Source organism: Amphibalanus amphitrite, unplaced genomic scaffold (assembly GCF_019059575.1).
Source record: "Amphibalanus amphitrite isolate SeventyFive unplaced genomic scaffold, NRLGWU_Aamphi_draft 000176F_arrow, whole genome shotgun sequence".
NCBI classification, from domain to species: domain Eukaryota; kingdom Metazoa; phylum Arthropoda; class Thecostraca; order Balanomorpha; family Balanidae; genus Amphibalanus; species Amphibalanus amphitrite.
The window spans coordinates 834,178-861,576 of record NW_024881671.1 but is presented as its reverse complement, the minus strand read 5'-3'; the positions used below and the strand labels follow the sequence as shown (position 1 = coordinate 861,576).

At 51.6% G+C, this 27,399-nt stretch overlaps 1 protein-coding gene across 1 annotated transcript; it reads left to right on the top strand.

Moving 5' to 3' along the window:
- Nucleotides 1-849: 849 nt before the first annotated feature.
- Nucleotides 850-27,378, top strand: LOC122383890 (protein Wnt-7b-like). Its single transcript, XM_043370736.1, has 6 exons — nt 850-1,730; nt 3,642-3,749; nt 7,957-8,177; nt 14,783-15,042; nt 23,872-24,181; nt 26,527-27,378. Exons 1-6 carry the CDS (start codon nt 1,660-1,662, stop codon nt 26,667-26,669), a joined length of 1,113 nt encoding a protein of 370 aa, XP_043226671.1. The 5' UTR covers nt 850-1,659; the 3' UTR covers nt 26,670-27,378.
- The last annotated feature ends 21 nt before the right edge of the window (nt 27,379-27,399 follow it).

Here is a 27,399-nt window from a genome sequence, read left to right as displayed (position 1 = left end):
CCTGACTCCTCTCCCCCCACGGTACCTACCGCCCGATCCTGTCGCCACTGACTGGGTCTGGTGCTACCTGCTGACTGCTCCTGAACCCCAGTGCGATATTCACTGTCTGGATACGGTGCGAGCGGTGTGGTGTTACCCATCGCCGTTCTGGTAGACACTACCTTTGATTTAATACTGTCTGTTGCACTCCTGCAATGTTTTGGCCGAAATTCAAATGCCGTCCGTCTACTTTCCTGTGTAGCCGCTTCCGCTTCAGAAGTCCTTTTTCAGACAATACTGTTAGTCTTCACTCTCTTCATCCATTGTAGGTAGCTATTGTTTTCGCTGCCTTATCGCCTTCATGCCAGTGCCGTCCGCCTCATCCTCTCAACTGTACTTACCAGTACCGTCTCTTTTCATTCTGGTAGCGACCGCCTCTTGATAACCTTCCGTTCCAGCTGGGCGCCTGGGTCAACAGCCGACCTCCCTGAGTCTCCCAGCTAATAACCTGACTGCTCGGTGCCACCGCTATATATTACCGTCTCCTTCCCTCCCCTTCTCGGCGCCTTTTTCTCTCCCCGGCTTCGTTACGGCGGTCGTGGCCGAGCGTAAATCACACACCTGCCCGGCAGGGGGCCGGCCGGCCGGCCGGCCGACCCGGCTGCTCTCCACTGCCGGCTCGGCGCGGCGCGGCGCTGGCCCGACCAGCCGCAGTCGGCCGCTCACGCCGACCGACCGCGCACGGCCGCTCACGCCGAGCCACCGGGACATGGGCGACGCAGAGGAGGCGGCCAGTCGACCGAGTCGAGCGCGGTCCGGACGGCAGAGCGGTGCTCTAGGGACCGAGTGGCAACCCGCTGAGCTGCCTCGCTGGTGATCCACTGAGCACCGCGTAGGCATTGGTGACACACGTGTCAGCAGGGGTCCGACTACCGCCCCCGCCGCGCAGCCAGGGGTGTGCCAGAGGTGATATTAGTGGCGCGTGTCTGCCGTCGAATGGTGACCTGGTGTCGGCGGCACAGGCATCTGACGGTGCTGATCAGACGGTGATCGAGTGTCGGGTTATCGATCTGACGGTGATCTGGGGTGCCGGACAGTGATCAGGGGTGCCGGCGGACAGCAGTCGTGTGCCGGCGGACAGCGGACATCCGGCGGCGCCGGTCGGCGGCACGCGGTGTCCGTGCCGTATTGTGAGTCGTGCCCGTGCCGTACTGTGAGCTGCTGTTCAGTGACGTCGACGGAACTCCGGCACATCCGTGTGATGTAACCGCCGCCGGGCGGCACACACTAGCCTACCTGGAGCGCGACCTGACACCCGCCAGAGCGATCCCGTCGAGCTGAGCCAGCGGCGGCGGCGAGCGGTCCGAACCGCGTCGGCCCTGACGACACATTGCCTGCGGCCGGAAGTGGCCAGTTGGCGGGAGGTCTGCCACGCGAGCCGGGCTTCCCACCACCCCCGTGACCTATCCCAGACCGCCAATTATTTCATGTGAGCTGTCGGCTATTTGTGTTGGCTGGTGGGGGTCGGCCGCTCGGCCGGCTCGTCAGTCTGTGAGCGGGGCTGTGGCAGCTGTGGTCGCGGCTGCAGGCGCGCTGTCGCTCGGTGGAGCCGTGCCGTCCGCGGTCGCCGCCGGGGTCAGCCGCCAGCGGCGCCGCCCGTGTCGGCGGCCGCCGCCGACCATGCGCCCTGTGGTCACCGCTCTGCTCGCCGGCCTCTCGCTGGCAGTCTGCGCCCGCTGCGCCGCCGCACGGTGAGTCTCTCAGCGTTTGTCGTCTGCACCTCTCAGACTAGAGCTCTCCTGTCTGTGCCTTTCAAAGCCCTGCCGTCCGCGCCCCTCAGACAGCCTGTCGTCCGCGCCTCTCCCAAGACAACCTGCTGTCCTCGCCCCCTCTCGGCGAGTCCTGCCGTTTGGGCCCCTCTCAGGCTGGGTCCCGCCGCTTTGCACCCCTCGTAGCCCTGTCGCTCGCCGGAGGACCGCCAATCGGCGGCGCTGCACCGGCACGAACAGTACCGGCGACTGTCTGCGGCGCAGACTCTGACTCACGGCCGGGAGCTGACTGTCGATATGTTGAGGTCGGACCCAGCCCGGTGCGAGCTGCAGCAGTGCAGCCCTGCCATGCAGGGTAGCGCGCCGTGCAGCCTTGTCAGAGGGGGCGGGGGCTGCGACAAGTAAATAGCCAGTTACACGTCATGATAGCGATATCCAGTAGTGCATAGCATTATCAATTGACGAGAGAGAGAGAGAGAGAGAGAGAGAGAGAGAGAGAGAGAGAGAGAGAGAGAGAGAGAGAGAGGGAGAGGGAGAGGGAGAGGGAGAGGGAGAGGGAGAGGGAGAGTGAGAGGGAGAGGGAGAGAGAGAGAGGGGAGAGGGGATGACATTCATTTTAACCGAAGGTCTGTGTTCAATAATATCATCACTATTCGTTAAAATGTTTTTTTTTAACAAGCCGGAGTTCCCGGACAATTAGCATACCAGTATATAAATAATTATCGAAGGCGAAAGGCTCCAGCCTCTAAATGGATAGGTGCAATCAACATTTCCGCCAGCACTGTGATCACCAGGACGTAGGAACACTAAGTCACATCCCTGAAAAAACACCGAACAATTACGGTAAGTCATGTGAGTTAAGGTTTAACCTCATCTGCAAGTTACCTACCAGCCTTGGCAGCCACTGACATAATGCTATAGGCATAATTACGGACACGGTAGTTACCCTACGGTATGTGTGGTGGTTTTAACTGTCACGGGTTCACAACCTTTAGACACAGAGCCTTTAGCGAAATCTGCAGGTTCACACCAGCTGCAGAGACACAGCGAGTGGCCATGACCTCCGACCTGTGACCTGTGCTCCCTGACCTAACCTGCACAATATCGCCCGACCTCTCCTTCAGCTGGAATGACTTGTAATTTGACTATGCCCCCTGGCTAGACCTATGTTAACTATCTGACCTGACACATGCCCTCTTATACGGCCTGTGCTATCTGCAATGACATATGTATATGTAGTCCCTGACCCGACCTGTGACCTCTAAACTAACCCTTCATGTGTCCTCTAGATTGACCCGACCCCCAAACTAAACTGAACCCACCTTGTCCTCTTAGCTGACGCGACCTGTGTCCTTTGAACTGACCCGACCTGCGCCCTCTAGACTGACCCGACATGTGTCCTTTTAACTGACCCAGCCCGTGCCCTCTGAACTGACCTACATAGCATGGTCCCTCTGAATTGACCCGACCCTTGCCCTCCGAACTGACTCGACCTGAGTTCTCAAACCCATCTAACCTGTACCTTCGTACCTGACCAGTGCCTTCTGACCTAGCTTAAGCCGTCTGAACTGACCCACGTTCCCTTTAACCCAACCTGTAACCTCTGACCTGACGTGTGCCCCCTGACCCGACCTGTGACCTCCGACTCGGTTCGTGCTCTCTGACCTGACCGGCAATCCTTGCCCTTTGGGCTCTTGACCGACCTGCCTTTGGTTCTGTCCTGACTTGTGACCCGTGCCCCTGACCCGACATGTGCCCTCTGACCAATTCAACCCCTTTGACCCGACTTGTGCCCTCTGTTCCATCTCCCGTCCCGACTGGTGGGTTCTGACGTGACTCGTGCCCTCTGACCTACTGTCTCCCCCTGACCCGCCCTGGGCCCTGTGTTGACAGCGGAGACCGGCTGCAGGGGTGTCAGCAGGTGTGCCAGGACAGTTTGGTGCCGTGTGGCAGCACCGCCTCCAGCAGCCCTTCCAGCAGCGTCAGCAGCAACCTCAGACGGTCAGTGGCTCCAACTGGGAACAGCATCCGCGCGCTGAAACGGCCCCCCAGAACTGCCGCTCCTGAACTACTGTGGGATAGCTTTTCAGTTGCTCTGCTTGACACTCGGTATTAGCAGTCAACAATTGTGATAGTTCGGCTAAGCGCTTACACTGATTGGCATCATCTGACAGCCGAAACACTTGTTTTCGCTTTAGGCCTACTTACTGACTGCTGCATGTCGCAAGCTTATCCATCATCTGGGCGTGGAAACGCAATTTACCAACACCCTAAATTGACGCCGATTGTTATCCAGCTGGGAAACAAATGTTAGTCGTTTGTGTCGATGTGCATCTACCAGTGCTCAACCAGTGTTTAGCGTTGCGTGCCGCCTTACAAAACGGCTGACAAGTGCTCCAGTGCGCTGCACACGCACTGGCTCCCGTGCCAGTGCATGAAATGCTGGGTGGGGTGGCATTACGTGCTTTCATGTCAAAACACGCCAATTTGTTGCATGCAAGGATGTCAGACGTGATATGGCGTCTGACCCCTAATATGGGCCGTCGAGAAAATGATCCACAATTGCGGTCCACCTTCTATTGGTATAAACGGTGACGAAGAATTACCGGAACACTTACGTACAATTGAGTACGAGTAGTGCGAGCGTCGAGGTCGATGCAGCACGATAGAGCTCGTGATAGAGCAGGTTCATGGTTTTTATCTAACGGTAGGCGATTATACCCAACGACGCTGATATTTCATGCTCGTTGAGCTGCCGCCCGCCCGCCACTACATAGTTCAGCGTCTTCCAGTCCGTTTCCTAATTCCTTGGTCTTTGACCTAATCCGAGGTGTGTGCAAGAACCATCCGATAAAGCCGCACTTTCATTCATACGCTAGACGTCCTGAGTGTACACTACTTGCAATGATCTTGGCGCATCTTAACTGATCTCCAGTGATCGCGATCGGCGGTTATCCTCCGTCCGTCGAAGTGGAGCGGCTGCCTGCCTCCCCCCGGCACCGGGCGGAGCGGTCCGTCGCGGTCCCGCACGGACCGGCCCGCTCCGGCGACCGGTCCGCCCGGCTGAAAGGACGCCCTTGACTGTCTGGCCATGTCGAATTGGTGTGAGGACGGGCTGATTCTGGCCGGCGCAGGACGGCTCTCGGGCTGCGTCTGTGGCGCGGCGGTTCCGACGCCCTGTGCCCGACCAGCCGGCGCCGGCCTTGGCAGGTGACGACGACCGTCGGCGACCGCCAAGCTGCATGTCTGCACCGTATGGATCGACCGGGGAGCGGCCGCAATGAAGCACCGTCGGTCGCTGCCGGTCTTCAGCGTGACGATGGGTGTGTCCCGGGCCGTCCCACGCCGACCAACTGCCGGCGTCCTGGCCTCGATAGTGCCGGTGAACTTTCACCCTTCACCAAAAGTGTAGGCAGCGTATTTTTCCGATCGCTTCTTGCTAATGTGAGCGAGGTGTCAGGAAAGTAAGTTGCCATGACTCAGTGGCGGTTCGGCCGAACTGCGGCCGCCGCCAAGGCTGGCGTGCTCAGGTGTCGAGTCGGTCCAGCTGCGCCCACGGACAGTTAGACGGGCGACTAGCGCCGCCTCTGACGACCCTTTCCTCGGCCACTTAAAAATCCTCCGTCTTTGATGCCGGCAGGGGTTATTGTTACACCGATACCGAGCCAGTGACTGATAGTTTGTCACCCGGCGACGCACAGTTATTGTCTAGCTCACGGGTCACGCCCTTTGTTTGCTTTTTACTATCGTCGTTGATAAGTCCTTGAGCTAGTGACTTCCTCGTGGCGTGTAGTCCGGCGCTCGGTTACCGAGGACAAAACAGAATCACGGCAAGTACCGCATAAAGCGACAGGGTAACGGGTATTTACGCCGGTTGGGCAATCACTGCCGTTACACTGTAAGTCGGTCTCCAAGAGGCACTGGTGACACCAGAAGAATGTGAGGTGGGGCACTGGTCGCCTGTCCGAAGAGCTTAGCATTTCTAAATCACCTCCACGAATCAAGGAAATATTCGAAGGCATTTCTTTTTTACATGCTTTAGCAGCTGTTCACGTGTCATGGAAAAATGGTTCAGTCCATACTTGGCCGAAGAAGTACAAATAAAAGTGTTTCTCTTTACCACTCGGGTTGCAGCCCTCAGCGCCGTCTAAAGAAAGTTCACTTAAGTGCATCAAAAGCCGCCGTTTTCTTTAGCGTGATTACGCTAATTTATCGAACAGCATTGATCATGCAGTTTGCACTTCAAAACCACCTGAAGTTCGATTAATGAGGACGCAGCAATGAGCAAAGGCATGTGGAATTGGGCGCCTGTCAGGGGCTCGTACAGTACAACCTCGCACGTGCAAGGATGTACATACATACATACATCAAAGGGGACCCGAGATTACTTCCGAGCGCGATCGTATTTTCGATGACGCTCAATGCGGAGGATTGAGGAGTGTCCCCATGAGGGCGAGTCGTTCGTATTTTCCCCGAGATGCTGAATAGCTATTCCACACTTTGAAATAAGTGCCGCGTCAAAACAAATGGTGAGGGCGGATATCCCTCCTAAGCAATGATTCGTGACCGAACTGACATACCCTCGTCATACTGGGACGTTCTTGTTCTAACAAAAACTCTTTTCAAACAATGCGTGTTTGGGACTAGTTTAGATTTAGCTGCCTCACGTTTAGCCCATGATGTGCCGACACGGCGGAACTGGCGGCACCATCGGTATGTCATCGCCTTCGATCGCTTGTAATGGTCTGCAGTGGCACTGTGACTTAGCTACACGGGCCACCTTGGCAGTCGGGGCGGCGCAGCATACCAATCGGACCGCCCGGCACCCCGATGGACAGGGACGTGTCTCAGCCGTCGACCGCCAGCGCGTCTCCCCGTGCCCGGCACCATATCTGAGAGACATTTGAATAAACGGTGAGACAGACCACGGCAGACGTCATGTCCTGTCCGTCAGAGACTGACCCCGCAGATAGGAGGGCTCAGCCCTTCTTCGTCTGCTCTTATACGGACGGGTCACACACAGCCGACTCACACAGTCCTGCGGCAGCGGCGGTAGGCCGTGGCGACCAGCAGAGCCTGTGCGCGACTTTGCATTCACCGTCGAGGGTCAGACAGTCTCCCGACCTACCAGAACTACATAGTGGCTTGGCTCTCCGGATTCGCCCAACCACCTTGTTAGGTCAAGGCAATGCACGCTATGGTGTTCCGGGAGTGAGAGGGCTGCAAGTTGGGAGCGTTCTCCCACGAGGCTGCAGGCTATGGCCGCTCCTAGCTCCAGTAGGTAGCCCTATTTCGGGCTATGATCGTTTTACCCGTCAGCTGTGGCTATTTTATATCCCCATCTGCATGTTCTGACCGTTCTATGTACCCATTTGCTGTCTTGTGGTCACTCATGTGCCACGAAGCATATAGCCACGATTAACATAAGCAGCCACGAAGCCCGAAATAGGATGCTCTAGGCATTTCTTCTCTACAGTCTGACCGTTCTATGCATGTGCCTCCCTTTGCCGTCTGTGTCCGTTAATGTGCCCCTTCGGCAGTCTGGGGCTGTTTAATGTTCCCCGTCGGCAGTCTGTGAACGTTTAATGCGTCACCCTCTGCACTCTATGACCGTTCTATGTGTCCTTCCCGGCGGTCTGACCGTTCTGTGTCTCCCTCGGCAGTGTGTGACCGCTCAATATGTCTTCCTTGGCAGTCTGTGACCGTTCTGTGTCTCCCTCGGCAGTGTGACCGTACTATGTCTCCCGCGGCAGTGTGTGACCGTTATGTGTCTTCCTTGGCAGTCTGTGACCGTTCTGTGTCTCCCTCGGCAGTGTGACCGTACTATGTCTCCCGCGGCAGTCTGTGACCGTTATGTGTCTCCCTCGGCAGTCTGTGACCGCTCAATGTGTCTCCCTCGGCAGTCTGTGACCGCTCAATGTGTCTCCCGCGGCAGTCTGTGACCGCTCAATGTGTCTCCCTTGGCAGTCTGTGACCGCTCAATGTGTCTCCCTCGGCAGTCTATGACCGCTCAATGTGTCTCTCTCGGCAGTCTGTGACCGCTCAATGTGTCTCTGTCGGCAGTCTATGACCGCTCAATGGCAGTCTGACCGTTCTGTGTCTCCCCCGGCAGTCTGTGACCGCTCAATGTGTCTCCCCCGGCAGTCTGTGACCGCTCACTGTGTCTCCCCCGACAGTCTGTGACCGCTCTTTGTGTCTCTGTCGGCAGTCGACCGTCGGCGCCCAGCTGCCGCAGAGTGCAGGGTCTGACGCGGCGGCAGCGCGTCTTCTGCCGACGTCACCCGGACATGTTGTCGGCCCTGCTGGACGGCGTCCGACGGGGCACCAAGGAGTGTCGCCGCCGGTTCCGGCACGACCGCTGGAACTGCCAGGCGCTCACTGAGACCGCCGGCGGCCGGCGACTCGACTTCGGACACGTCCTCGTCAAAGGTTAGCCTGTTGTGCCTGTGCGGCGTAAGGGGGGTACTGTGGGTCACTCCTGCAGCAGGCTGCTAACCGTCCGGTGGGCCGCCAAGCAGACTGCGAGCATTCGACAAGAGCGATGGCATCAAATGTCTGCCTGCGAGTTTCCAGTTTTTTAGCTAAGGGCGGAAACGGCCCAGGCTGATGGCATGCCACGGATGGCCACGGATATTATGTTGCTAACGCCGAATGCGGCAAAGCTCTGTCTATATCAGCGAACATACCGTGAGAATGGTGCCCCTTCAGCGGATTAATCTTCCGTGATTAAATTTTTGCAGACAGTCCTTGTACTCCCAGATGACAAAGAGCTAAGTCGGCCGGAAAACACAGAACACTGTTTGTTTGCCTCTGAAGAAGCTGAAAAAGTCGCGATGACGACAAAATATTTGAACTAAATAAGAGCTACTCTCATGAAGCTTTTATAACTACGTAGCGACATCGGTCTGTTTCATCAATAATGCGTCATTCGTTTTCAAACCTTCTCGCTTGCATGTCTTCTGCCAAAGGTGACATTACCTTCGCGAAAATTCAGCATTTTGGACACGTTAGCTTAATTAGATACTCGGTACAACTTGGTGATGTTATGAAATTAAAATCTGAAGTTTCTAGGCCTGACTATATGTTTGGGTTGAATGTCGTTATTCTAAAGCCTGGGAGTTCCCTTGATTCCTTGAATACCACTCCCTTTAGCATTGAACTGTCACGAGCCAAGGACATTTTTCCTTGCAAAACAATAACCCAGAATGTGTATTTCATGACACATGCTTCCCATGAATCCCGTGCTTCGTTCATTGCACGAGACATGACACCGAAATAATAGTGATATTAACCAATGTCGCATTGGAACACTGGGACACCTGCAGCCAGCTCTCATTGGTTTCATGGCTTCATGTGTAGCTATGATGCATAAATTACGTTACGCCTACTGCAAATATGCATCTTACGAGTGACAAAAAATCAGGCGTCTGACTTCTATGCCAGGACCTGCAACACACGTTACAGTCGTTATTGTTCCTGCCAGAACTGTTCTCTCTCCTACCAAGTGCTCTCTCTCTCTCTCTCTCTCTCTCTCTCTCTCTCTCTCTCTCTCTCTCTCTCTCTCTCTCTCTCTCTCTCTCTCTCTCTCTCTCTCTCTCTCTCTCTCTCTCTCGCTCTCTCGCTCTCTCTCCTGCCAGTTGCAGGGAGACACACCCGGTCCGTTTCCGTGGTTGCGCTCAGCGGCGGAGAGCGGCGGTATTCGACTGTCGCGGCGCGGTATGTGTGCGGGGCCGGGGCAGCGGCGTGCAGACGTGCATGGCTGCGCCTGTGAGCTGGGGACCGGCCGGCTGGCGGTCATCAATCGGCCGGCCGTGTACCGCTCGTCACGGCGGCGTCAACACGGCGGCGCCGCCAAAGGACCGCCCGCCGGTCAACACGTGCCACAAGATAACACCAGAAGGGTCATGGACTGAGGCGATTACACGACGCCGATTGCAACTGCATTCTAGCTCTGGAGGCTGACATCTGAGTTATCAAATAACTTCGTGTAGGCATTCTGTATCGGAAACAGAAATACGAATAATGAATGGAAAATAATGAAACAACGCCAGCAATGATAACATTGAATTCGGGGAAATATGTAAGCGTAATCATTCCAATATAATTGTTGAGAGGAATGTCGAGTATATTGTCGCTTGTCATTTCGCAAGAAAAGAAAAACTGGCACGAATAAGAACAATTCACCTAACGTTAAAATTGAATGACCCATTGCCTTTCGTGCGAGGTTTTTTAACTGTTTCTTTTTTAACTTTTTCTAACATCCTGCCTTTTCAGCGTTTATTGGTTCGGGGCGTCCTTGCGTGCTCCAGCTTTCATTCATGTCTACCAATATTTCCAGTTTTCAATGCAGCCCTGCCCTCAATTCGGCAATGCTGAGACCGACTATTGTGAGTGTCATGGGTGAGTTTGTCGGTGAAACGTAACGGTTTTGACAGGACAACGGCGAAGGCTATACGATATAAATACACACACCGTCGTCCCGGCGGAAAACGCCTGCCTCAGAGGCTCTCATCGCGTAGCGCACGGATTATCCATGAGAAATACTCGGGCATAAGCATCTTACACACCGAGTGCTATGGGGTAAACCGGGGCTAATCTCAAGCCTACTTTACCAGTTATGACGGCTCACGCGATTGCTATCTTAGAGCTAAAGTTTGCGGTACAAGTGCAACATTCATTCCCTTTCAGCGACGTACATTGGGTGTGTCGTCATCGTCATTGGTTTCGGTGGCATTACAGAATCGCTGATAAAAGCATCATAAACAAAAGTGACATGAAATCACATTTTGCTTTTGACTAGGGATGAGTGTCCAAAGTTTTACCGAACTGCATATTCCTAAGCTCAAGCCTCACTACGTTCCGTTTAGTTGGGTCCATTTCCCTGCTCAATAAAACCTACGTGTAATTAGAAGTGTGCCGGAAATGCCACCGCACGGTTCGCTCTACGAAACCGTTTCGTACCGTTAGAGCATCGAGATTGCATGAGATAAAGCAGAGGCATTTGGAAATTTTCCGGCGCCGGGATGGGATGCCGAGTAGTAAAGTAATCTTGGGGATGCCCATTCAGGCCTCGTGCAATTATTCGGTAGTTATCAGCCGACAGCCTTCTAAAGCTGACGTGTCAAATATGACGATTGTTCTGGCTTAGGCTAGCGCCATTCTGCCACATGCAATTATTTATTCTTGGAATAATTTACGGAATGTGAAATTAAACGTGCTGAGAACACCGGTTTGATGTAATTCGATGGACTAATCGATTTAGTACCCCAGTTTACCACCCATAGTCACTGACGGACACACAGGACATCTGACACATGTCAACTCAGTTAACTGCAGCGGTTCACCACTGACGGTGGTCTACTGACAGCTAATTAACTGGAGTTGCATCAGCCGTATCTCAGGCTTCATCACTCACTCCACAACCAGACAGCTCCCCCCAATTAAGTGCTCATCAGCTGACGCGCCAGCCTTTGATGGTTAATTACCAGTCACAGTCCATGGAGTCGTCTCGTGTCCCAGCAGATTTTGATGGATTGGGAGCATGCCGCTGCCGCGATATATGGCCCGTTTAAATCCCGACGGACGGCCGCAGCTGCGGCGGGTCGCAGGCCCTCGTGACGCCCTCGGCCGTGACGCCACACGTCCGGACCGGCCGGCCCCGTGTGGGGTCGGCTGTTCGGAGAGCGGCGGCGGCGGCGGGGGCGGCGGCTCCCTCCCTCGTGACGGAGGCGCCCCAGACGGGCGGCTGTCGTGAGGCCGTGATGTCGTCATCTTCCCATCCTCGGGCCAGCGCCGTCAGCGCAGTCGGAACCGTGACTCAGGCCCGGCCAGGAGCCCGCAGTAGCGCGCCGCTCGCGCCACTCAGAGGCAATAAAGAGTCGTTTGTTTTACGAGCTCTGTCCAGTCGCGCGGGCATGGGAGCCGCCGGGTGCCCGCCACCGCGCGAGGGCCGGGGTACGGGAAAGGGGCGGTCGACCGCTCCCGACTGTCACTCCACCGCTAGGAAAGCCTTCAGTGGAATTATGCTGACTGGGTGAGGCTAGTCACAAACTGGCAATGCTACTGGCAGTGGCGCGGGAACTTCTTCCAGACTGGGGGGGCTGAACCATAATAGAAATCAACCTAGGGTACCCCCAAATCTAGTTTTCTCACCGGTTTTAGGCCACTTATTTTTCAGACCTTGGCCTTTTCAACAACAAAAAAAAACGAAAATATTTTCAAAAAGTGAGGTATTCCGTCTCAGCTGAGTGAAGAAACTACCGTTTTGGCAACCTGGAGTAAAGGTTTTAATCTGCCAAATGAGTTGCCGAGCCAGTGAAATAGGTGGATTTTTTACTTACATGCTTTCTTCCTTTGTGACCCACAACCCCTAATTTGGGGAGGACAAGCTGCCCGACGGTTCCTGGCCTCATGAAACGTTGTGGGGCACCGCCCCCACGGCCGCAGAGTTGTGGGGGCAAGCTTCCCCCACTGCCCCCTCCCCCGGTTCCCACGCCTATGTATGAATCTATGAAATTATGTTGGTAGATTTCCGATTTCGATTCCTCCAGCTGGGGGGGGTGGGGGCTCAAATACATTACGAGCCCCCCCAGCCGAAGCCCCCCCTAGCCCCCCCCCCGGTTCCCGAGCCACTGGCTACTGGACTTGCCACTTGATAGCTTCTTGGCAAATGAAGAGGGAAACAATTAAGGTGAATAGGTGGCACGCTGGGCGCGGCCGGTTGAGGGTCACTGCAGTTTACGTCGAAGGTTGAACAATAGGTGACTGTTGTCGAACAGGTGTCGGAAATGTTCGGGCCGGGGTCATTTCCGACACGACTGCCGAGGCTGACACTCGCTCGCCTTTTGTCCCGCCGACTATACATTAAATACTGGTACGTGCGTCACATCCGTAAATCAGCGTAGGTATTGTGCGAATACCTAGGTGAACAGGTCATAGGTACCGAAGCATCGGTAGGTCGTCCGATCTTTTGGAGCAGGAACGCGGTGGTGCGGTAATTAGTGTGTAATTGCAATTATTCACACTTCGACACTCCAACATACACAGGTACGTTACCAGAGTGTCAGGATGTGCCGCGCCGAGTTCACAGGGTCATGGTCTATGTCCACGCCTCGCTTACTCAGAGATAACAGAATAGCCTTGAGCTGATGCTTGGTCTCGATACGGAGGGCCTCATTCACTTGATTTAAATCATTCGTACATCTCATGATGTCATAACTGTAAAAATGCCTCCCAAATTATGTCGGAATGTAAAAATCAACGTAAACATGGTGACCTTTGTCACTCAAAATAAGCGCTTACATATGCCTATGCCTATTGAGGGGGCCTTGCGATGGGATATTCTCGGGTGTTTGCTGTTTTGGATCCGCGACAACGTACAGCAGCACATTCACATGTCAGTGTATCACTTCCGGCGGACATGTTAAACAGTATAAATAAAATGACTGCCGTTGGTCATAGTAGATCACTGACCATTGTCAGGGCTCGGCACAGGCGCCTGATGAACCCGAATGAAACATTTGACGAATTAATTGATTCCTGGAACGCTGTCCTATGAGGAATGGAAATGAGGAAAACAAAACCGAGTTGCCAGTTCTATGTCTAACCATGCTGTCCTACCGGGAAATGAAACGGTTGGTGTCACTTGATATGTGCGATGCGAAATTAATGGTTTTCATTAGGTTGCAACACTCAAATACCGAACTGATGGCTAAATACAGAGTCAATCTAAGCTTCGTAATGTGCCTGTTGACGTGAACAGCCGTCACTCAACAGAGAAACGTGTCATGGACGGTTGCAACGTAATCAAACAAAGTGCTAGCTGCTAAGTTTTAGGACCCCTTCGTCCTAGATCGGTGATTATTTGATTGAATGTCTAGATATGGTAAATTGGAATATGTTTACGTGTTCATGCCTTTTCAGACGAAGCAGAACAAATAACTCAAGTATCACGCTATCAATGCAGTTGTACACTGAACTCATAACAGTGAATTTACATCCCGATGCTGCGCTACCTTAGCTCGCCTGCTATGTGTCCGAGGTGACCTCAAAGTAAAGCTTAAGGGTGGGGTCATATCTGCCCAAATTAGCTCACACATCCAAACCCTTTCCTTCTTATCTCGGGGACTAAATCATGCCGAGAGCTAACGGCTTTTGTATTCTGCACAAGATGTCTGCGACGAATTTGCGCTCCCACGAAGTTACGGAGCCATGCAAGAGTTAAGGCCAATCACGGCTCTCTAAATCACGTCACAAAGCTGCTGGCCGACCGGCTTTTATCGGTTCGTTAACCCTGAATGGGTGGCGGGTGCCTCCGCTGTCCCAGCACTCCACCAATTCGTCTCGGTCAATGATTAGGGAGAATGGGCTTTCCACCGGCGCGGTAACGAGGTGACTCAGTGCGGCGCTGGACCCTTTCTGTGAGTGTCTCCTGACTCACGGGCCGTGCACGAGAGACGCGACGATGGCCCCGCAGGGTCAGATCCAACAATAATAATCGGCGGGTCGGTCCGCTGAGCCAGTGCTTTCATTCTGTATCGGCGGGCTGATGCAATATTTCACCTGTGCTGAATGACTGCGTATTCATTTAAAGAAGGGTTGGATAGTCTTGTTGAGGACGGACAGAAGATGCTCACGCCATCAGGCTCAGTAGCGGACTTTCCGCTACTCAGGGAGCTCCGCGAGCCTGCTGTGCTCGCTGTCGAGTTTCCAAACATATTGCATACGAGTTGATTTTTATATCGCTAATTTAGGCTCAATACTTTGTAGAAATTACACAAAGTACATAGTGTATCATTTATGGTAAGCATTTTACACGGAATGTTTTGTCTGTCATCTATACCTAACTATGAAAGACTCTGATTACGACCTTTCACTGGTGCCCATTTGACTGGTGTACTATGATGGATCATATTTACCGTACATACATACTGAGCTGTACCACCCGTGGCCGTAGTATACCTACCATTGTAATACGGCCTGCACCACTTAAGCCGTATTTCAGCCGTTGACCTGCGCTCCCCTCTGCGTTACAGGGACGCCGGAGACGGCCGTGTGGTACGCGCTGCACAGCGCCGCCATCACACACGCACTGTACCGCGCGTGTCGGCGCGGAGAGCTGCGAGCCTGCTCGTGCGGGCCCCGCAGAGGTCACAGTCTAGAGCGCTGGAAGTGGGGCTGTCAGAGAGGCCTCAAATTCAGCGTCAAAAAGGCCAGAAAGTTTGTCAACTCCAGGGAAGTCGAACAAGACGCCAGGAGTAAAATGAACGTGCATAATAATAAAGTCGGCATTAGGGTGAGTATCAAAGCGACTAAGCTGCTAAAGTCGCAGCGATGTGGTCACATGCCTAATTCCATGTCCATGTAGCTAGCTGACAGCTGAATCAGCATGCATTACTATCTCAATGGATAAAAGCAACACGCCTCCAAACAAGCTTTCGAGATAGTGGCGTTGCTTATTCGGTCAGAAATGCGAACGCCATGAGAGGCCCTGCATGAATGTGTGTCTACCCCTCGGCTGTGACATGGAAAATGGCTTACCTCCCGTTGTCTTACCCTTGGCGTGACACCACGGGCACGTCCACGGCACGGCAGGTGGTCCATTTTCTGCATAGTTACTCTCTAAATTTGAAAAATAAATGGGAAATTCATGTTAGTAATAATCACGAGAGACCAAAGGCAGTAACGTATGGAAGTACCTGAGCGTTACATGATAAATGGCTCGTTGACCAAGAAATGTCGGCAATAGGCGATGCGTGTCGGAATGTATAATCAAATAACCTTTTTTTACTAAAATATAACACGTAATTCACTTGTGCCGCATTGCTTGGAGCAAACTGTCCAGTATAAGGGCAGCCGGAAATCGCACTTTTAGCTTGAAAGAAACACACGCATTTCACTAGTAGTAGTGAATAGTTTCGAATATGTGTTGAGAATGAGATACACATAACTTGCTTAATTTTTTATTTCCATTTGTTTTTCCAGTGTTCTTTGTGGCGCTTTCAAATTCCAGCTATACAACTGGATCGTGGATAGCCTTTCACGAATAAAAAGCCAAACGAAGGCCGAAAATGTTATAAAAAATGATTTTTTAAAAATTGATTGCGCGATTCACATGACCAGTCAGAAGGTCGTCATTTCCATGGTGACAGCACAAAACAAACCAAGCCCCCATAGCTATTGAGCAACCTGTTTTTTGTGATGGATGGATAAAACAACTTCGCTGCTGCTAAATGCTAATCGATGGAATACGCAAGTGCGGCTAATTGACACGCTTAGTGAACAAAACGTTGCCGGTTTTGGCTATCGTCTGAACGCCTGACAGGAGATGTTCAAACAATGCTGGAAAAGTTAGTGAAACGGTGTCACCATTCTTGTCAGTTGTGAAAGGCTCTTACTGAAGGTAGGGAGATAGATGTAATTTATAATTTCCAATAAATTTAGTGCCCCTTTCCCACGAGTAAAAATGTCTATTTACCAGTGCTAGCGCTCGTTTACCTCATGCGTTACTGGCCGTATGCATCTGGACGTCGGGCGGCGCAACAGTTATGTGCATGTGCAATTGGTCATTTTTTATTTTTTATTTAGAACTAGAGGGACAGCATTACGCGCAGCGTAATAAATCAATTTTCATTAAAATCGGCCCAGTAACGGGCGAGTTATTGCCAGAATAAATTTGGCGTCTCCTCTTGGCCGGCGGTGCCCTGTTTCGGTATTCATTGCCAAAGGTCAGTGACCTGCCGGCTCTGATTTTGCTCAGTTTTGCAAGCGAAGAAACTGAGCCTAAGGCGCGTGCCGTCTGCTCGAAGCCGGCCGCGGCCCAAAATGCCGCAAAGATGCGCCCGCCACGTGCAAACCGGCGAGCGCACCCCCACCAAAATTTAATACGACAAACAGATGCACGCGTCTGACTTATGTCCAAAATTTCACCCCCGCAGCCCGCACCGTTCCGGAGCAATAGCCCGCCAAGCGTGACTGACGCGTTACATACATACATACATACATACATACGTACAGACGTTTTGATTTTTATATATGTAAACTAGAGGGACAGCATTACGCGCAGCGTAAAGAGGGACAGCATTACGCACAGCGTAATGAATCGATTTTTAATAAAATCGGCCCAGTAGCGGCCGAGTTATGGCCAGAATAAATTTGGCGTCTCCTCTTGGCCGGCGGTGCCCTGTTCCGGTATTCATTGCCAAAGGTCAACGACCTGCCGGCTCTGATTTCGCTCAGTTTTGAAAGCGAACAATCTGAGCCTAAGGCGCGTGCCGTCTGCTCGGCGCCGGCCGCGGCCCAAAATGCTGCAAAGATGCGCCCGCCACGTGCAAACCGGCGAGCGCACCCCCACCAAAATTTAATACGACAAACAGATGCACGCGTCCGACTTGAGCCCAAAATTCCACCCCCGTAGCCCGCACCGTTCCGGAGCAATACCCCGCCAAGCGTGACTGACGCGTTACATACATACATACGTACAGACGTTTTGATTTTTATAATGTAAACTAGAGGGACAGCATTACGCGCAGCGTAAAGAGGGACAGCATTACGTGCACCGTAATAAATCAAGTTTCAATAAAATCGGCCCAGTAGCGGCCGAGCTATTGCCAGAATAAATTTGGTGACTCCTCCTGGCCGGCGGTGCTCTGTTCCGGTATTCATTGCCAAAGGTCAGTGACCTCCCGGCTCTGATTTCGCTCAGTTTTGGAAGCGAAGAAACTGAGCCTAAGGCGCGTGCTCTCTGATCGGCGGCGGCCGCGGCCCGAAATCCCGCAAAGATGCACCCGCCACCTGCAAACCACCGAACCCACCCCCACCAAAATTTAATACGACAAACAGATGCACGCGTCTGACTTATGTCCAAAATTTCACCCCCGCAGCCCGCACCGTTCCGGAGCAATAGCCCGCCAAGCGTGACTGACGCGTTACATACATACATACATACGTACAGACGTTTTGATTTTTATATATGTAAACTAGAGGGACAGCATTACGCGCAGCGTAAAGAGGGACAGTATTACGCGCAGCGTAATAAATGAAGTTTCAATAAAATCGGCCCAGTAGCGGCCGAGTTATGGCCAGAATAAATTTGGCGTCTCCTCTTGGCCGGCGGTGCTCTGCTCCGGTATTCATTGCCAAAGGTCAGTGACCTTCCGGCTCTGATTTCGCTCAGTTTTGCAAGCGAAGAAACTGAGCCTACGGCACGTGCCGTCTGATCGGCGCCGGCCGCGGCCCAACATGCTGCAAAGATGCGCCCGCCACGTGCACACCGCTGAACCCACCCCCTCCAAAATTTAATACAACAAACAGATGCACGCGTCCAACTTGCGCCCAAAATTTCACCCCCGTAGCTCGCACAGTTCCACAGCAATAGCCCGCCAAGCGTGACTGACGCGTCACATACATACATACATACATACATACATACGGACGTTTTGATTTTTATATATGTAACTAGAGGGACAGCATTACGCGCAGCGTAATAAATCAATTTTCATTAAAAACGGCCCAGTAGCGGCCGAGTTATGGCCAGAATAAATTTGGCGTCTCCTCCTGGCCGGCGGTGCTCTGTTCCGGTATTCATTGCCAAAGGTCAGTGACCTTCCGGCTCTCGGTTGCCGCTCAGTTTTGCAAGCGAAGAAACTGAGGATAATGCGCGTGCTCTCTGATCGGCGCCGGCCGCGGCCCAAAATCCCGCAAAGATGCGCCCGCCACGTGCAAACCGGCGAGCGCACTCCCACCAAAATTTAATATAACAAACAGATGCACGCGTCCGACTTACGTCGAAAATTTCACCCCCGTAGCTCCCACAGTTCCACAGCAATAGCCCTTAAAGCGTGACTGACGCGTTTCATACATACAGACATTTTGATTTTTATATATGTAAACTAGAGGGACAGCATTACGCGCAGCGTAAAGAGGGACAGCATTACGCGCAGCGTAATAAACCAAGTTTCATTAAAATCGACCCAGTAGCGGCCGAGTTATGGCTAGAATAAATTTGGCGTCTCCTCCTGGCCGGCGGTGCTCTGTTCCGGTATTCATTGCCAAAGGTCAGTGACCTGCCGGCTCTGATTTCCCTCAGTTTTGCAGCGAAGAAACTGAGCCTAAGGCGCGTGCCGTCTGATCGGCACCGGCCGCGGCCCAAAATGCCGCAAAGATGCGCCCGCCACGTGCAAACCACCGAGCGCACCTCTTCCAAAATTTAATACAACAAACAGATGCACGCGTCCGACTTGCGTTCAAAATTTCATCCCCGTAGCCCGCACCGTTCCGGAGCAATAGCCCTTAAAGCGTGACTGACGCGTTTCATACAGACATTTTGATTTTTATATATGTAACTAGACGGACAGCATTACGCGCAGCGTAATAAATTAATTTTCTTTAAAATCGGCCCAGTAGCGACCGAGTTATGGCCAGAATAAATTTGGCGTCTCCGCCTGGCCGGCGGTGCCCTGTTCCGGTATTCGTTGTCAAAGGTCAGTGACCTTCCGGCTCTGATTTCCCTCAGTTTTGCAGCGAAGAAACTGAGCCTAAGGCGCGTGCTCTCTGCTCGGCGCCGGCCGCGGCCCAAAATCCCGCAAAGATGCGCCCGCCACGTGCAAACCACCGAACCCACCCCCACCAAAATTTAATACGACAAACAGATGCACGCGTCCGACTTAAGTCCAAAATTTCACCCCCGTAGCCCGCACCGTTCCGGAGCAATAGCCCGCCAAGCGTGACTGACGCGTTACATACATACATACATACATACATACATACGTACAGACATTTTGATTTTTATATATGTAACTAGACGGACAGCATTACGCGCAGCGTAATAAATCAATTTTCATTAAAATCGGCCCAGTAACGGCCGAGTTATTGCCAGAATAAATTTGGCGTCTCCTCCTGGCCGGCGGTGCTCTGTTCCGGTATTCATTGCCAAAGGTCAGTGACCTTCCGGCTCTGATTTCACCCAGTTTTGCAGCGAAGAAACTGAGCCTAAGGCGCGTGCCGTCTGCTCGGCGCCGGCCGCGGCCCAAAATCCCGCAAAGATGCGCCCGCCACGTGCAAACCACCGAGCGCACCTCTTCCAAAATTTAATACAACAAACAGATGCACGCATCCGACCTGCGCCCAAAATTCCACCCCCGTAGCCCGCACCGTTCCGGAGCAATAGCCCGCCAAGCGTGACTGACGCGTTACATACATACATACATACATACGTACAGACGTTTTGATTTTTATATATGTAAATTTATAAGTGTGTTGCTGTGGGCCCGGGTGCCATGATGAGCAGTGTTTGTTGCGGATAACAGCACGAACTCACCAACCAACTTTGCTCGCACCACGTTCACCAGTAGTAATTTTAACCGGCGCCCCGTAGGGGCGAGGGGCGAAACGCCCCCCCCCCTTGTCCTTTTCCGTGGATATCTCCTAAACGGCTGTAGATATCGCCACCAAACCTTTATAACCCCTCCGGGCATCAATTTTACACATTGTGACGAAAATTTGTTCCAGAGGCTATGATAGGTTGGCCACAAATGACGTCAGAATGACGTCATGTTCTGCCATTTTCGACCCCAGAAAAGGTTTCGCGAGAAGAGCTGTCAGGCCTACAGCTTTGAAGATATAGAAAAATGTTCAGTACCGTAAAGTGGGGCTATTTGAGACAGTAAGGTAGTGGTTTAGTAAAATCGTTGTAAAATGAAAACCGTTTGATATTTTTTCGTCATTTTTGTTTAGGCTGATGTGAAATTGAACAGTGAATGACCTGAATAACCTTTTTGAAAAATTTCGAAAAATTTTGAAAGAAATTTGGTGTAAAATACGAAATACAGAAAAACGCACAATTTAAGTTGCTCGAAAAGGACCCCTACCTGCCGCTTAACATAGTTGAAATTTTAACAGTTTCGGAACTGCATCTATCGTTACTATCCTTTTACTCATAGGCTAAGCATATTTTTCATGAAAATATGATACATTGTTAACGTTACTGCCGATTGCGTAACCCATTGTCTCAGAATTCCGAATTCCGATGATGCCCACCTGGTCAAGCCGCAACCGGTATGCCAAATAGCTACTGATAATGGTGATGCGATTGCACCCGAGAAGACTTACCACCATCTACTTGAAGTGCATCGAACGTTCGACATGAGCAACACCGATGAATCGGTCGTGGTCATAAACGTGCAGTGGGTTCATGGTAGATACTTTTAGCAGCAAGCAATATTTACATGTTCGTAGTGTAACATAATGACCCTTTAGCCTGGTGACCAAACTAGTTATTCTGATGAATATGTGCTCAAAATGTGCTTCATCAGTCACTGACTTAGTCGACAATCAGCACATGTCTACCTTGGTTTACCAAAAAACACCATTGAAGATTGCTTAACACATGAACGTACTGTTAGGTGAGCCTATGCAAGTAGGCTTGATGTGGTAGGGTAACCGGCCAATTTATACAGCATACAGCGATCGAGGAAAATCGTCATAAAATCAAAACCGCTTAACATTTTTCTGTTATTTCTTCGGAAGATGTGCAATGGAACAAGGAATCATGCAGACCATTCACTTAAATGTTTTGGGAAACCTTTTAGCTCGTTTTATTCATTACGGTGTGCTTCATTAGGGAGCGAGTCTGTCTCAAATAGCCCCACCGACTTTCAGTTTGTCTGTTTTCACGCCACCAGGGCTGTATATAAAAACTTTCTTTCAAAATTTTACTGTTGTTGACTTTGAAATAGTCATTGATGATCATTCTGCAAATTTGAAAGTTTAGGGTCACGTCATATTATGATAGTCTTAGCATATAGTGATGCAGTTTTATAACCTACCGAAATGAAGCATCCTACGAAAAAGGAAAAGATTGAATATAAAGGAAATATAACTGTCTTTGCAAAAACAATTTTTGCCTGAATGATCAAAATTTAATTTCCAATCGCATGGCATTAAAAAAATTATATCTAGCGTGACCGATTTTCTTCAATTTCTTCGTAAATAAAACTGTCTCAAATAGCCCCACCCTATGGGGCTATTTGATACAGGCTTTAACTAAAAAAATATCCATAATCATTATTACTAGCTGAACCAAAATGCACACCTATATGAAAGAGCTTACGGACTACGGAGAACTACATTTTTGCAATTTACATGCTATAAGAAATATGAACCGTCTTAAAGGGAGAGGCCAAAAACTGTAAAATCCGTTTCAAATAGCCCCACTTTACGGTACAGGTGTAGAGTTGACAGGGCTACAAAACTGCCATTTCAAATTTTTGAAATTTTTGGATTTTGACCCCTAAAAAATAAGAAAGTAATTTTTTGGATAACTAGCCAAAAATCCAAGAAGTTTTTTGAAATTCGAAAAAAACGGAATATATATGATAGTACTTACCATCTTCTATCTACATTCTAAATTTCAGATTGATGTCTCCTTTTTTGGCCAAGTTATAGCGAAAAAAAACTGTTCAAAGATGATGACGTCAAATTTTTCAAACTCATTTTTTGGCAATTCTAGACCACGTAGCGCAAAACAAAGACAACCATTAGACTCTTCGTGATGAGCTGCATCGAATCGATGCCCGTTTTTGCAAAAATATCAACTTTAAAATTTGACCTAATTTGACATGACCTGACTTTCACCAGAGCGTAACCCAAACTGGCCCCAAAGGCTGTATGACCCACATCATCGCATTTGTCATGTAAAATGGACCATAAAACATGCATCATACGACACTTTCATATTGTGACCCCTAGTGACCTGACCTCTGTGACCTGACCTGGTATCAGTGACCTCAGATAGCAGAGTATGTGTTTGACAATTAACGATCTACCATCGATGATTTTCAATAACTTACCAATTAACTCGATTTCACAACACATTTCTTGAAATGCCTGTGAACGGTGAAAATCCGACCTTTGACCTGGTCTGTGACGTCATCGGTTGGATCGAGGTCAATGAAATTTGGTCACGAGGTAGCTCTTCGGTGGGGCTATCGAACGCCGTTTGAATTTTGAAAATCGGCTGGTACATTTACGAGATCTTAGGGGGGGGGGTGGCGAAACGCCTCCCTACGGGTGGTGGGGTCCGCCGATAGCCTTACGGGGTGCGGGTTACTGCAAGTACGTCCTGAGCAAGTACGTCCTGAGGGGATTACTGCACCCTCTGACCTCCCCGACGAAGGGCGGCGCCCTTCGACTGCCTTGAGCGGGGTACGGCACCGTCTGACCGATCTGAGGAAGGACGGCGCCCTACAACTGCCCCGAGGAAGTACGACGCCCTCTGACCCCGTTTGTTTGTTTTCTTGGGTTAGGCATTGACTGTTTTGGTCTAATGAGAACATTGCAGAGCCAGAAGGATGATAGGAATTAGGGAGAGACACTGCTTTGGGCGGGCACCCTGGCAACCCGTCGGAGCTGAGCCCATCACTTGGACAGGCCAACCAGCCCCCTGACAGTCACCGCACCCGACTACGGGCCTGCTCCTGGGTTGGAGCTACCGGCTATCCGCATGGGATAAAATTGCCCGTCCAGCCCGGAACAGGGGGTTGAGGTGTGGAGAAGGATTTAACCATCATGAGAATGGAAACGACGGAACGGCGGGTCTGACCCTGACTACCCCAAAGGTTACACAGCGCCGTCTGACGTCCTGAGGGAATAGAGCGCCCTCTGACTCTCACTGCCCTGAGGGTTATACAGCGCCGTCTGGCGTCCTGAGGGAATAGAGCGCCCTCTGACTCTCACTGCCCTGAGGGTTACACAGCGCCGTCTGACGTCCTGAGGGAATAGAGCGCCCTCTGACTCTCACTGCCCTGAGGGTTACACAGCGCCGTCTGACGTCCTGAGGGAATAGAGCGCCCTCTGACTCTCACTGCCCTGAGGGTTATACAGCGCCCTTTGACTGCTCTGAGGGAGTGCCCCTGACCCTGCCGCCTTGAGGCTTATACAGCGCCCGCTGACGCTGACTACCCGTCCCTAAGGGTTATAAAGCGGCCTCTGACGTCCTGATGGGAGTACGGCCCCCTCTGACTGCCCGGGGGGAGTAGAGCGGCCTCAGCATTCCAAGGGCAGTATGGCCCCTCTGACTGCCTTTAGGGTAATAGGGCCCCTCTGACCCGTTGCGCGCCGTTTTCAGCTGGTGTCGCGCCACTGGCGCCGGCCGGCGCGGTGTCAGCTGGTGTCGGGCATCTGTGTCAGCTCGTCGGCCAGGTGGCGCCAGGTGCCGCACTCGTTCTCGGCCATCGGGCTGCGGCTGGCCGCCGAGCGCGACCGCTCCGTGCTGGTGGCGCTCGGACCGGACGGCCAGCTGCGAGAGGTCGCCACCGGGAAGCGGCCCAGCCGGCGCCGGCTGGTGCACCTCGAGCCGTCCCCGGACTACTGCGAACCGGACCCCGAGACCGGCTTCAGCGGCACCGCCGGCCGGCCGTGCCGCAAAAACAGCTCAGGTGAGCGGCCGCACAGCGAGGGCCGCACACACGCATAGCGAACGGAGCGGAGCAGATCGCTGCAGACGAGTACGCAATAAAGATGAATAACGCGATTATACGACAATGAAAACTGTAGTACTTCATCATTTGATTTAAATTTGACACGTCTGACGTAAACATGATGTTGCTTTTCAATTCCGTATGGGGGGGGGGGGGGCAGGGCAATAAACGGCAGGCAAAGATATGAGTCGAATGCCAATGCGAGGACATACAAAACAGTTTTAAGAAGGTCAACATGTGAGTGAATGGTATGATCGAATTAACTATCAAAGTAAGAAAGAACAGAAAAAAAATCAGATACCACTACATGAGCAACGGCATCAATCATAGGTGAATTGGAAAAGCTCACGCATGAATTGAAATTATGTAAGTAACACAATGAGCAATAACTTACTATGCATTTCAGACCCCATGAGACCCTAATTTTCGGCGATAATTTATTTACTATTTGTCCAATTTAATTCAAATTTTCACAATGCACATTTCAGCTTAAGCGCCAATTTTCGTCAATATGGTCTCTTAACAAAATATCAAATTTTAGGGTACTTGTCGTTGCCTCGTTATGTTAAAATCGGCTCCGTAAATCCGTCAGTGGAGTAGAGGCTATCCGTGCGTAGGTGTGACGTCACAAACACGTGACCATTAAGCTCCGCCCTCCCGGCGGACGGGGTAGTGACCTTGGCCGGTCAGTCGGCTGCGTGGAGCGGGCGGGGTAGTAGCTGTCGCACCGGGGCGGCTCGCATGGACCGTAGCTGCCGTGCAGTTGTCGTTGCAGCCGTAACTTCACCGAATGAGCTAAATAGCGCGCATAAGTAACGCACCAGCTGAAGCCCTCGACTAATTGTATTTATCACAAATGTACGTACACCTTGTTTAGTCACAAAAATATATATTTCCACACAAGATTCGGGGCTTGTGAAAAACGCGCATAAAAGACGCTGTTGATTTCAGATGATTGCGTAAGATTATGTATCGCGTCAGACTACGTCAAAATTGCAAAACAGAATCACCATTAACAGGATGCAATTTACCTATGTGTTTGATATATGAAATTTGATTAGCAATGTATGCCGGCGTGATCGATTTATATCATCGCGGTGCAACTAAGCATTGAACACCTTCAGGATTAATCCATTTGATCATCGACTTAGGTTGAGGAGGTCGCCAGACTAACTTTACCCCCAGAGCTTGTGTGTTAAAATGCAAACATGAAAAGTTAAGGCCTAGAGATAGTTACCTCACCATTGAGGACATACCTACTGTTACCTTAAGTTTTACAAAAAGATACGTGTTTATTGATGATCGTTCTCGTGTAGTGCCCAACGTCCGCCTGCCACATTGTTATTTCTTTTTGTGCACGTCTTAACAATATAACACACACATGACACCGCGATAAAGGCCATTTCTACCATACGACACATTACGCTTCTGTCCCCACCCGGCGCCCCGGCCCGCACCGCTTCACGAATCACGAATACGGTCGTTTCGCTGGAGCGATGCCCCAGGCAATCGCCCGTGCCCGAGACTCTTCATCCTACTTTGTTGCTTTCTGCGCCTTCTTCAGAAACATTTATTGACACTGCCAAATATACCAATATTTTTGGGTCAAGCAGAGGCTTACACATGATCTTATAGGTAATCGGATAGTGACCTGACCCAACCTGACGATGAGATAGGTGCAACTCCGGCTTAAATAAATGTTCAGAGTCCAAGAGCCTATCCATCTTTCCTTCTACGGCCGGTTCCGTTCCAGTAGATCCTACCTTGATTCTGATCATTCTGAATATTCTGAGCTGGTTCGACGTTTAATAACAAAATAAGGAGAAGAGGATACCAAATGCCCTCAAACGGATAATTTTTTGGCTTTCGTCCCGAAACAACTTTGCCGGCTTCACTTGTCTCCAGTATGTGGTCCCGCCCCGACCTCTCCGCGGTGCTGACACCGACTGAAGCGGCATAGACCCATCGCGGTCACGGCCAGTGGGCGGAGTTTAGTTGGGCCCGGCGCAACGTGATTGGCCAGCGCTCCTATCCAATCCGGTGCGGTAGCGAGCGAGCCTCTATCCGGGTGCAAAAACTGATTAGCATTACGAGCCAACGACAAGTGCTCTAAATTTTGATATTTTGTTAAGAGACCATATTGACAAAAATTGGCGCTTGAGCTGAAATATCGTCTGCCAAAATTTCAAGCTAATTGGACAAAAATTGAAGAAATTATCGCCGAAAAGCAGGGTCTCATGGGGTCTGAAATGCATAGTAGGCTTGCAGTTCGGCGTGTGACCTGGTTCCGCTCGTGCCCACAGCCGCCGGCAGCTGCGAGGATCTGTGCTGCGGACGAGGCAACAGCACGCGTATCGTGCGACAAGTGTTCTGCTGCAACTTCCATACAAACTCGGCCAGTCCGAGCCGGTGTCGGCAGCAGACACGGGTCCGGCAGTGCAACTGACCGCGCCAGGCCGGGGCGCCACTCCGGCCTGTCGGCCATGGGGAGCCCGCGAGGCGACCCCTGAGCGCCCGCGAGGCGACCCCTGAGCGTCCGCGAGGCGACCCCTGAGCACCCACTGTCGACATGTCTTGCGGACGCGTCGATCAACTCTCATAGGATGTTTCTGTCTCACATTGTGATGGTCGTTGTTGCTGTTGAGGTGTAGATATATGCTGTGGGTTCACCATTCCTCCGTGCGTGGGTCGGAAGAGGAGGGCTTGCCAGGCTATGGTTCCAGGTTACATGCGTTGACAGTGTTACGATCTTGCCTCACTTGTAGAATGGACGACCTCGACGAAACGGAAGCAGATGACACCAGGCTCTGTCTTAGAACTCAGCCCTTGGCGAGCTTTACCAGTATTACAGTGTGGCATTCGAGGACGACATGCCAGCTGCGTATTGCCTGTTACATGCTCTCTTCACTGACCCTGCGTCCCGGATAATGTGGTACCCACTGAACTGACATGACGTTTGTTGGCCGTGCATTGTCTCTGCTTTCATGTAGATGGCAGGTCATTAGTCGATGCCTTCAATTTTTAGCGAACACTGAGCGTAGCCATACTCAAGAAATCGCACGGGTATGATCGCTTGATGTATTTATCTCCCTTACTGTTCAATGCATCATTTTCTTTTAATTTATTTTTTAATAAATGTCAGCAGAACTACACAATACCGGCTTAAAGAAGTTAAG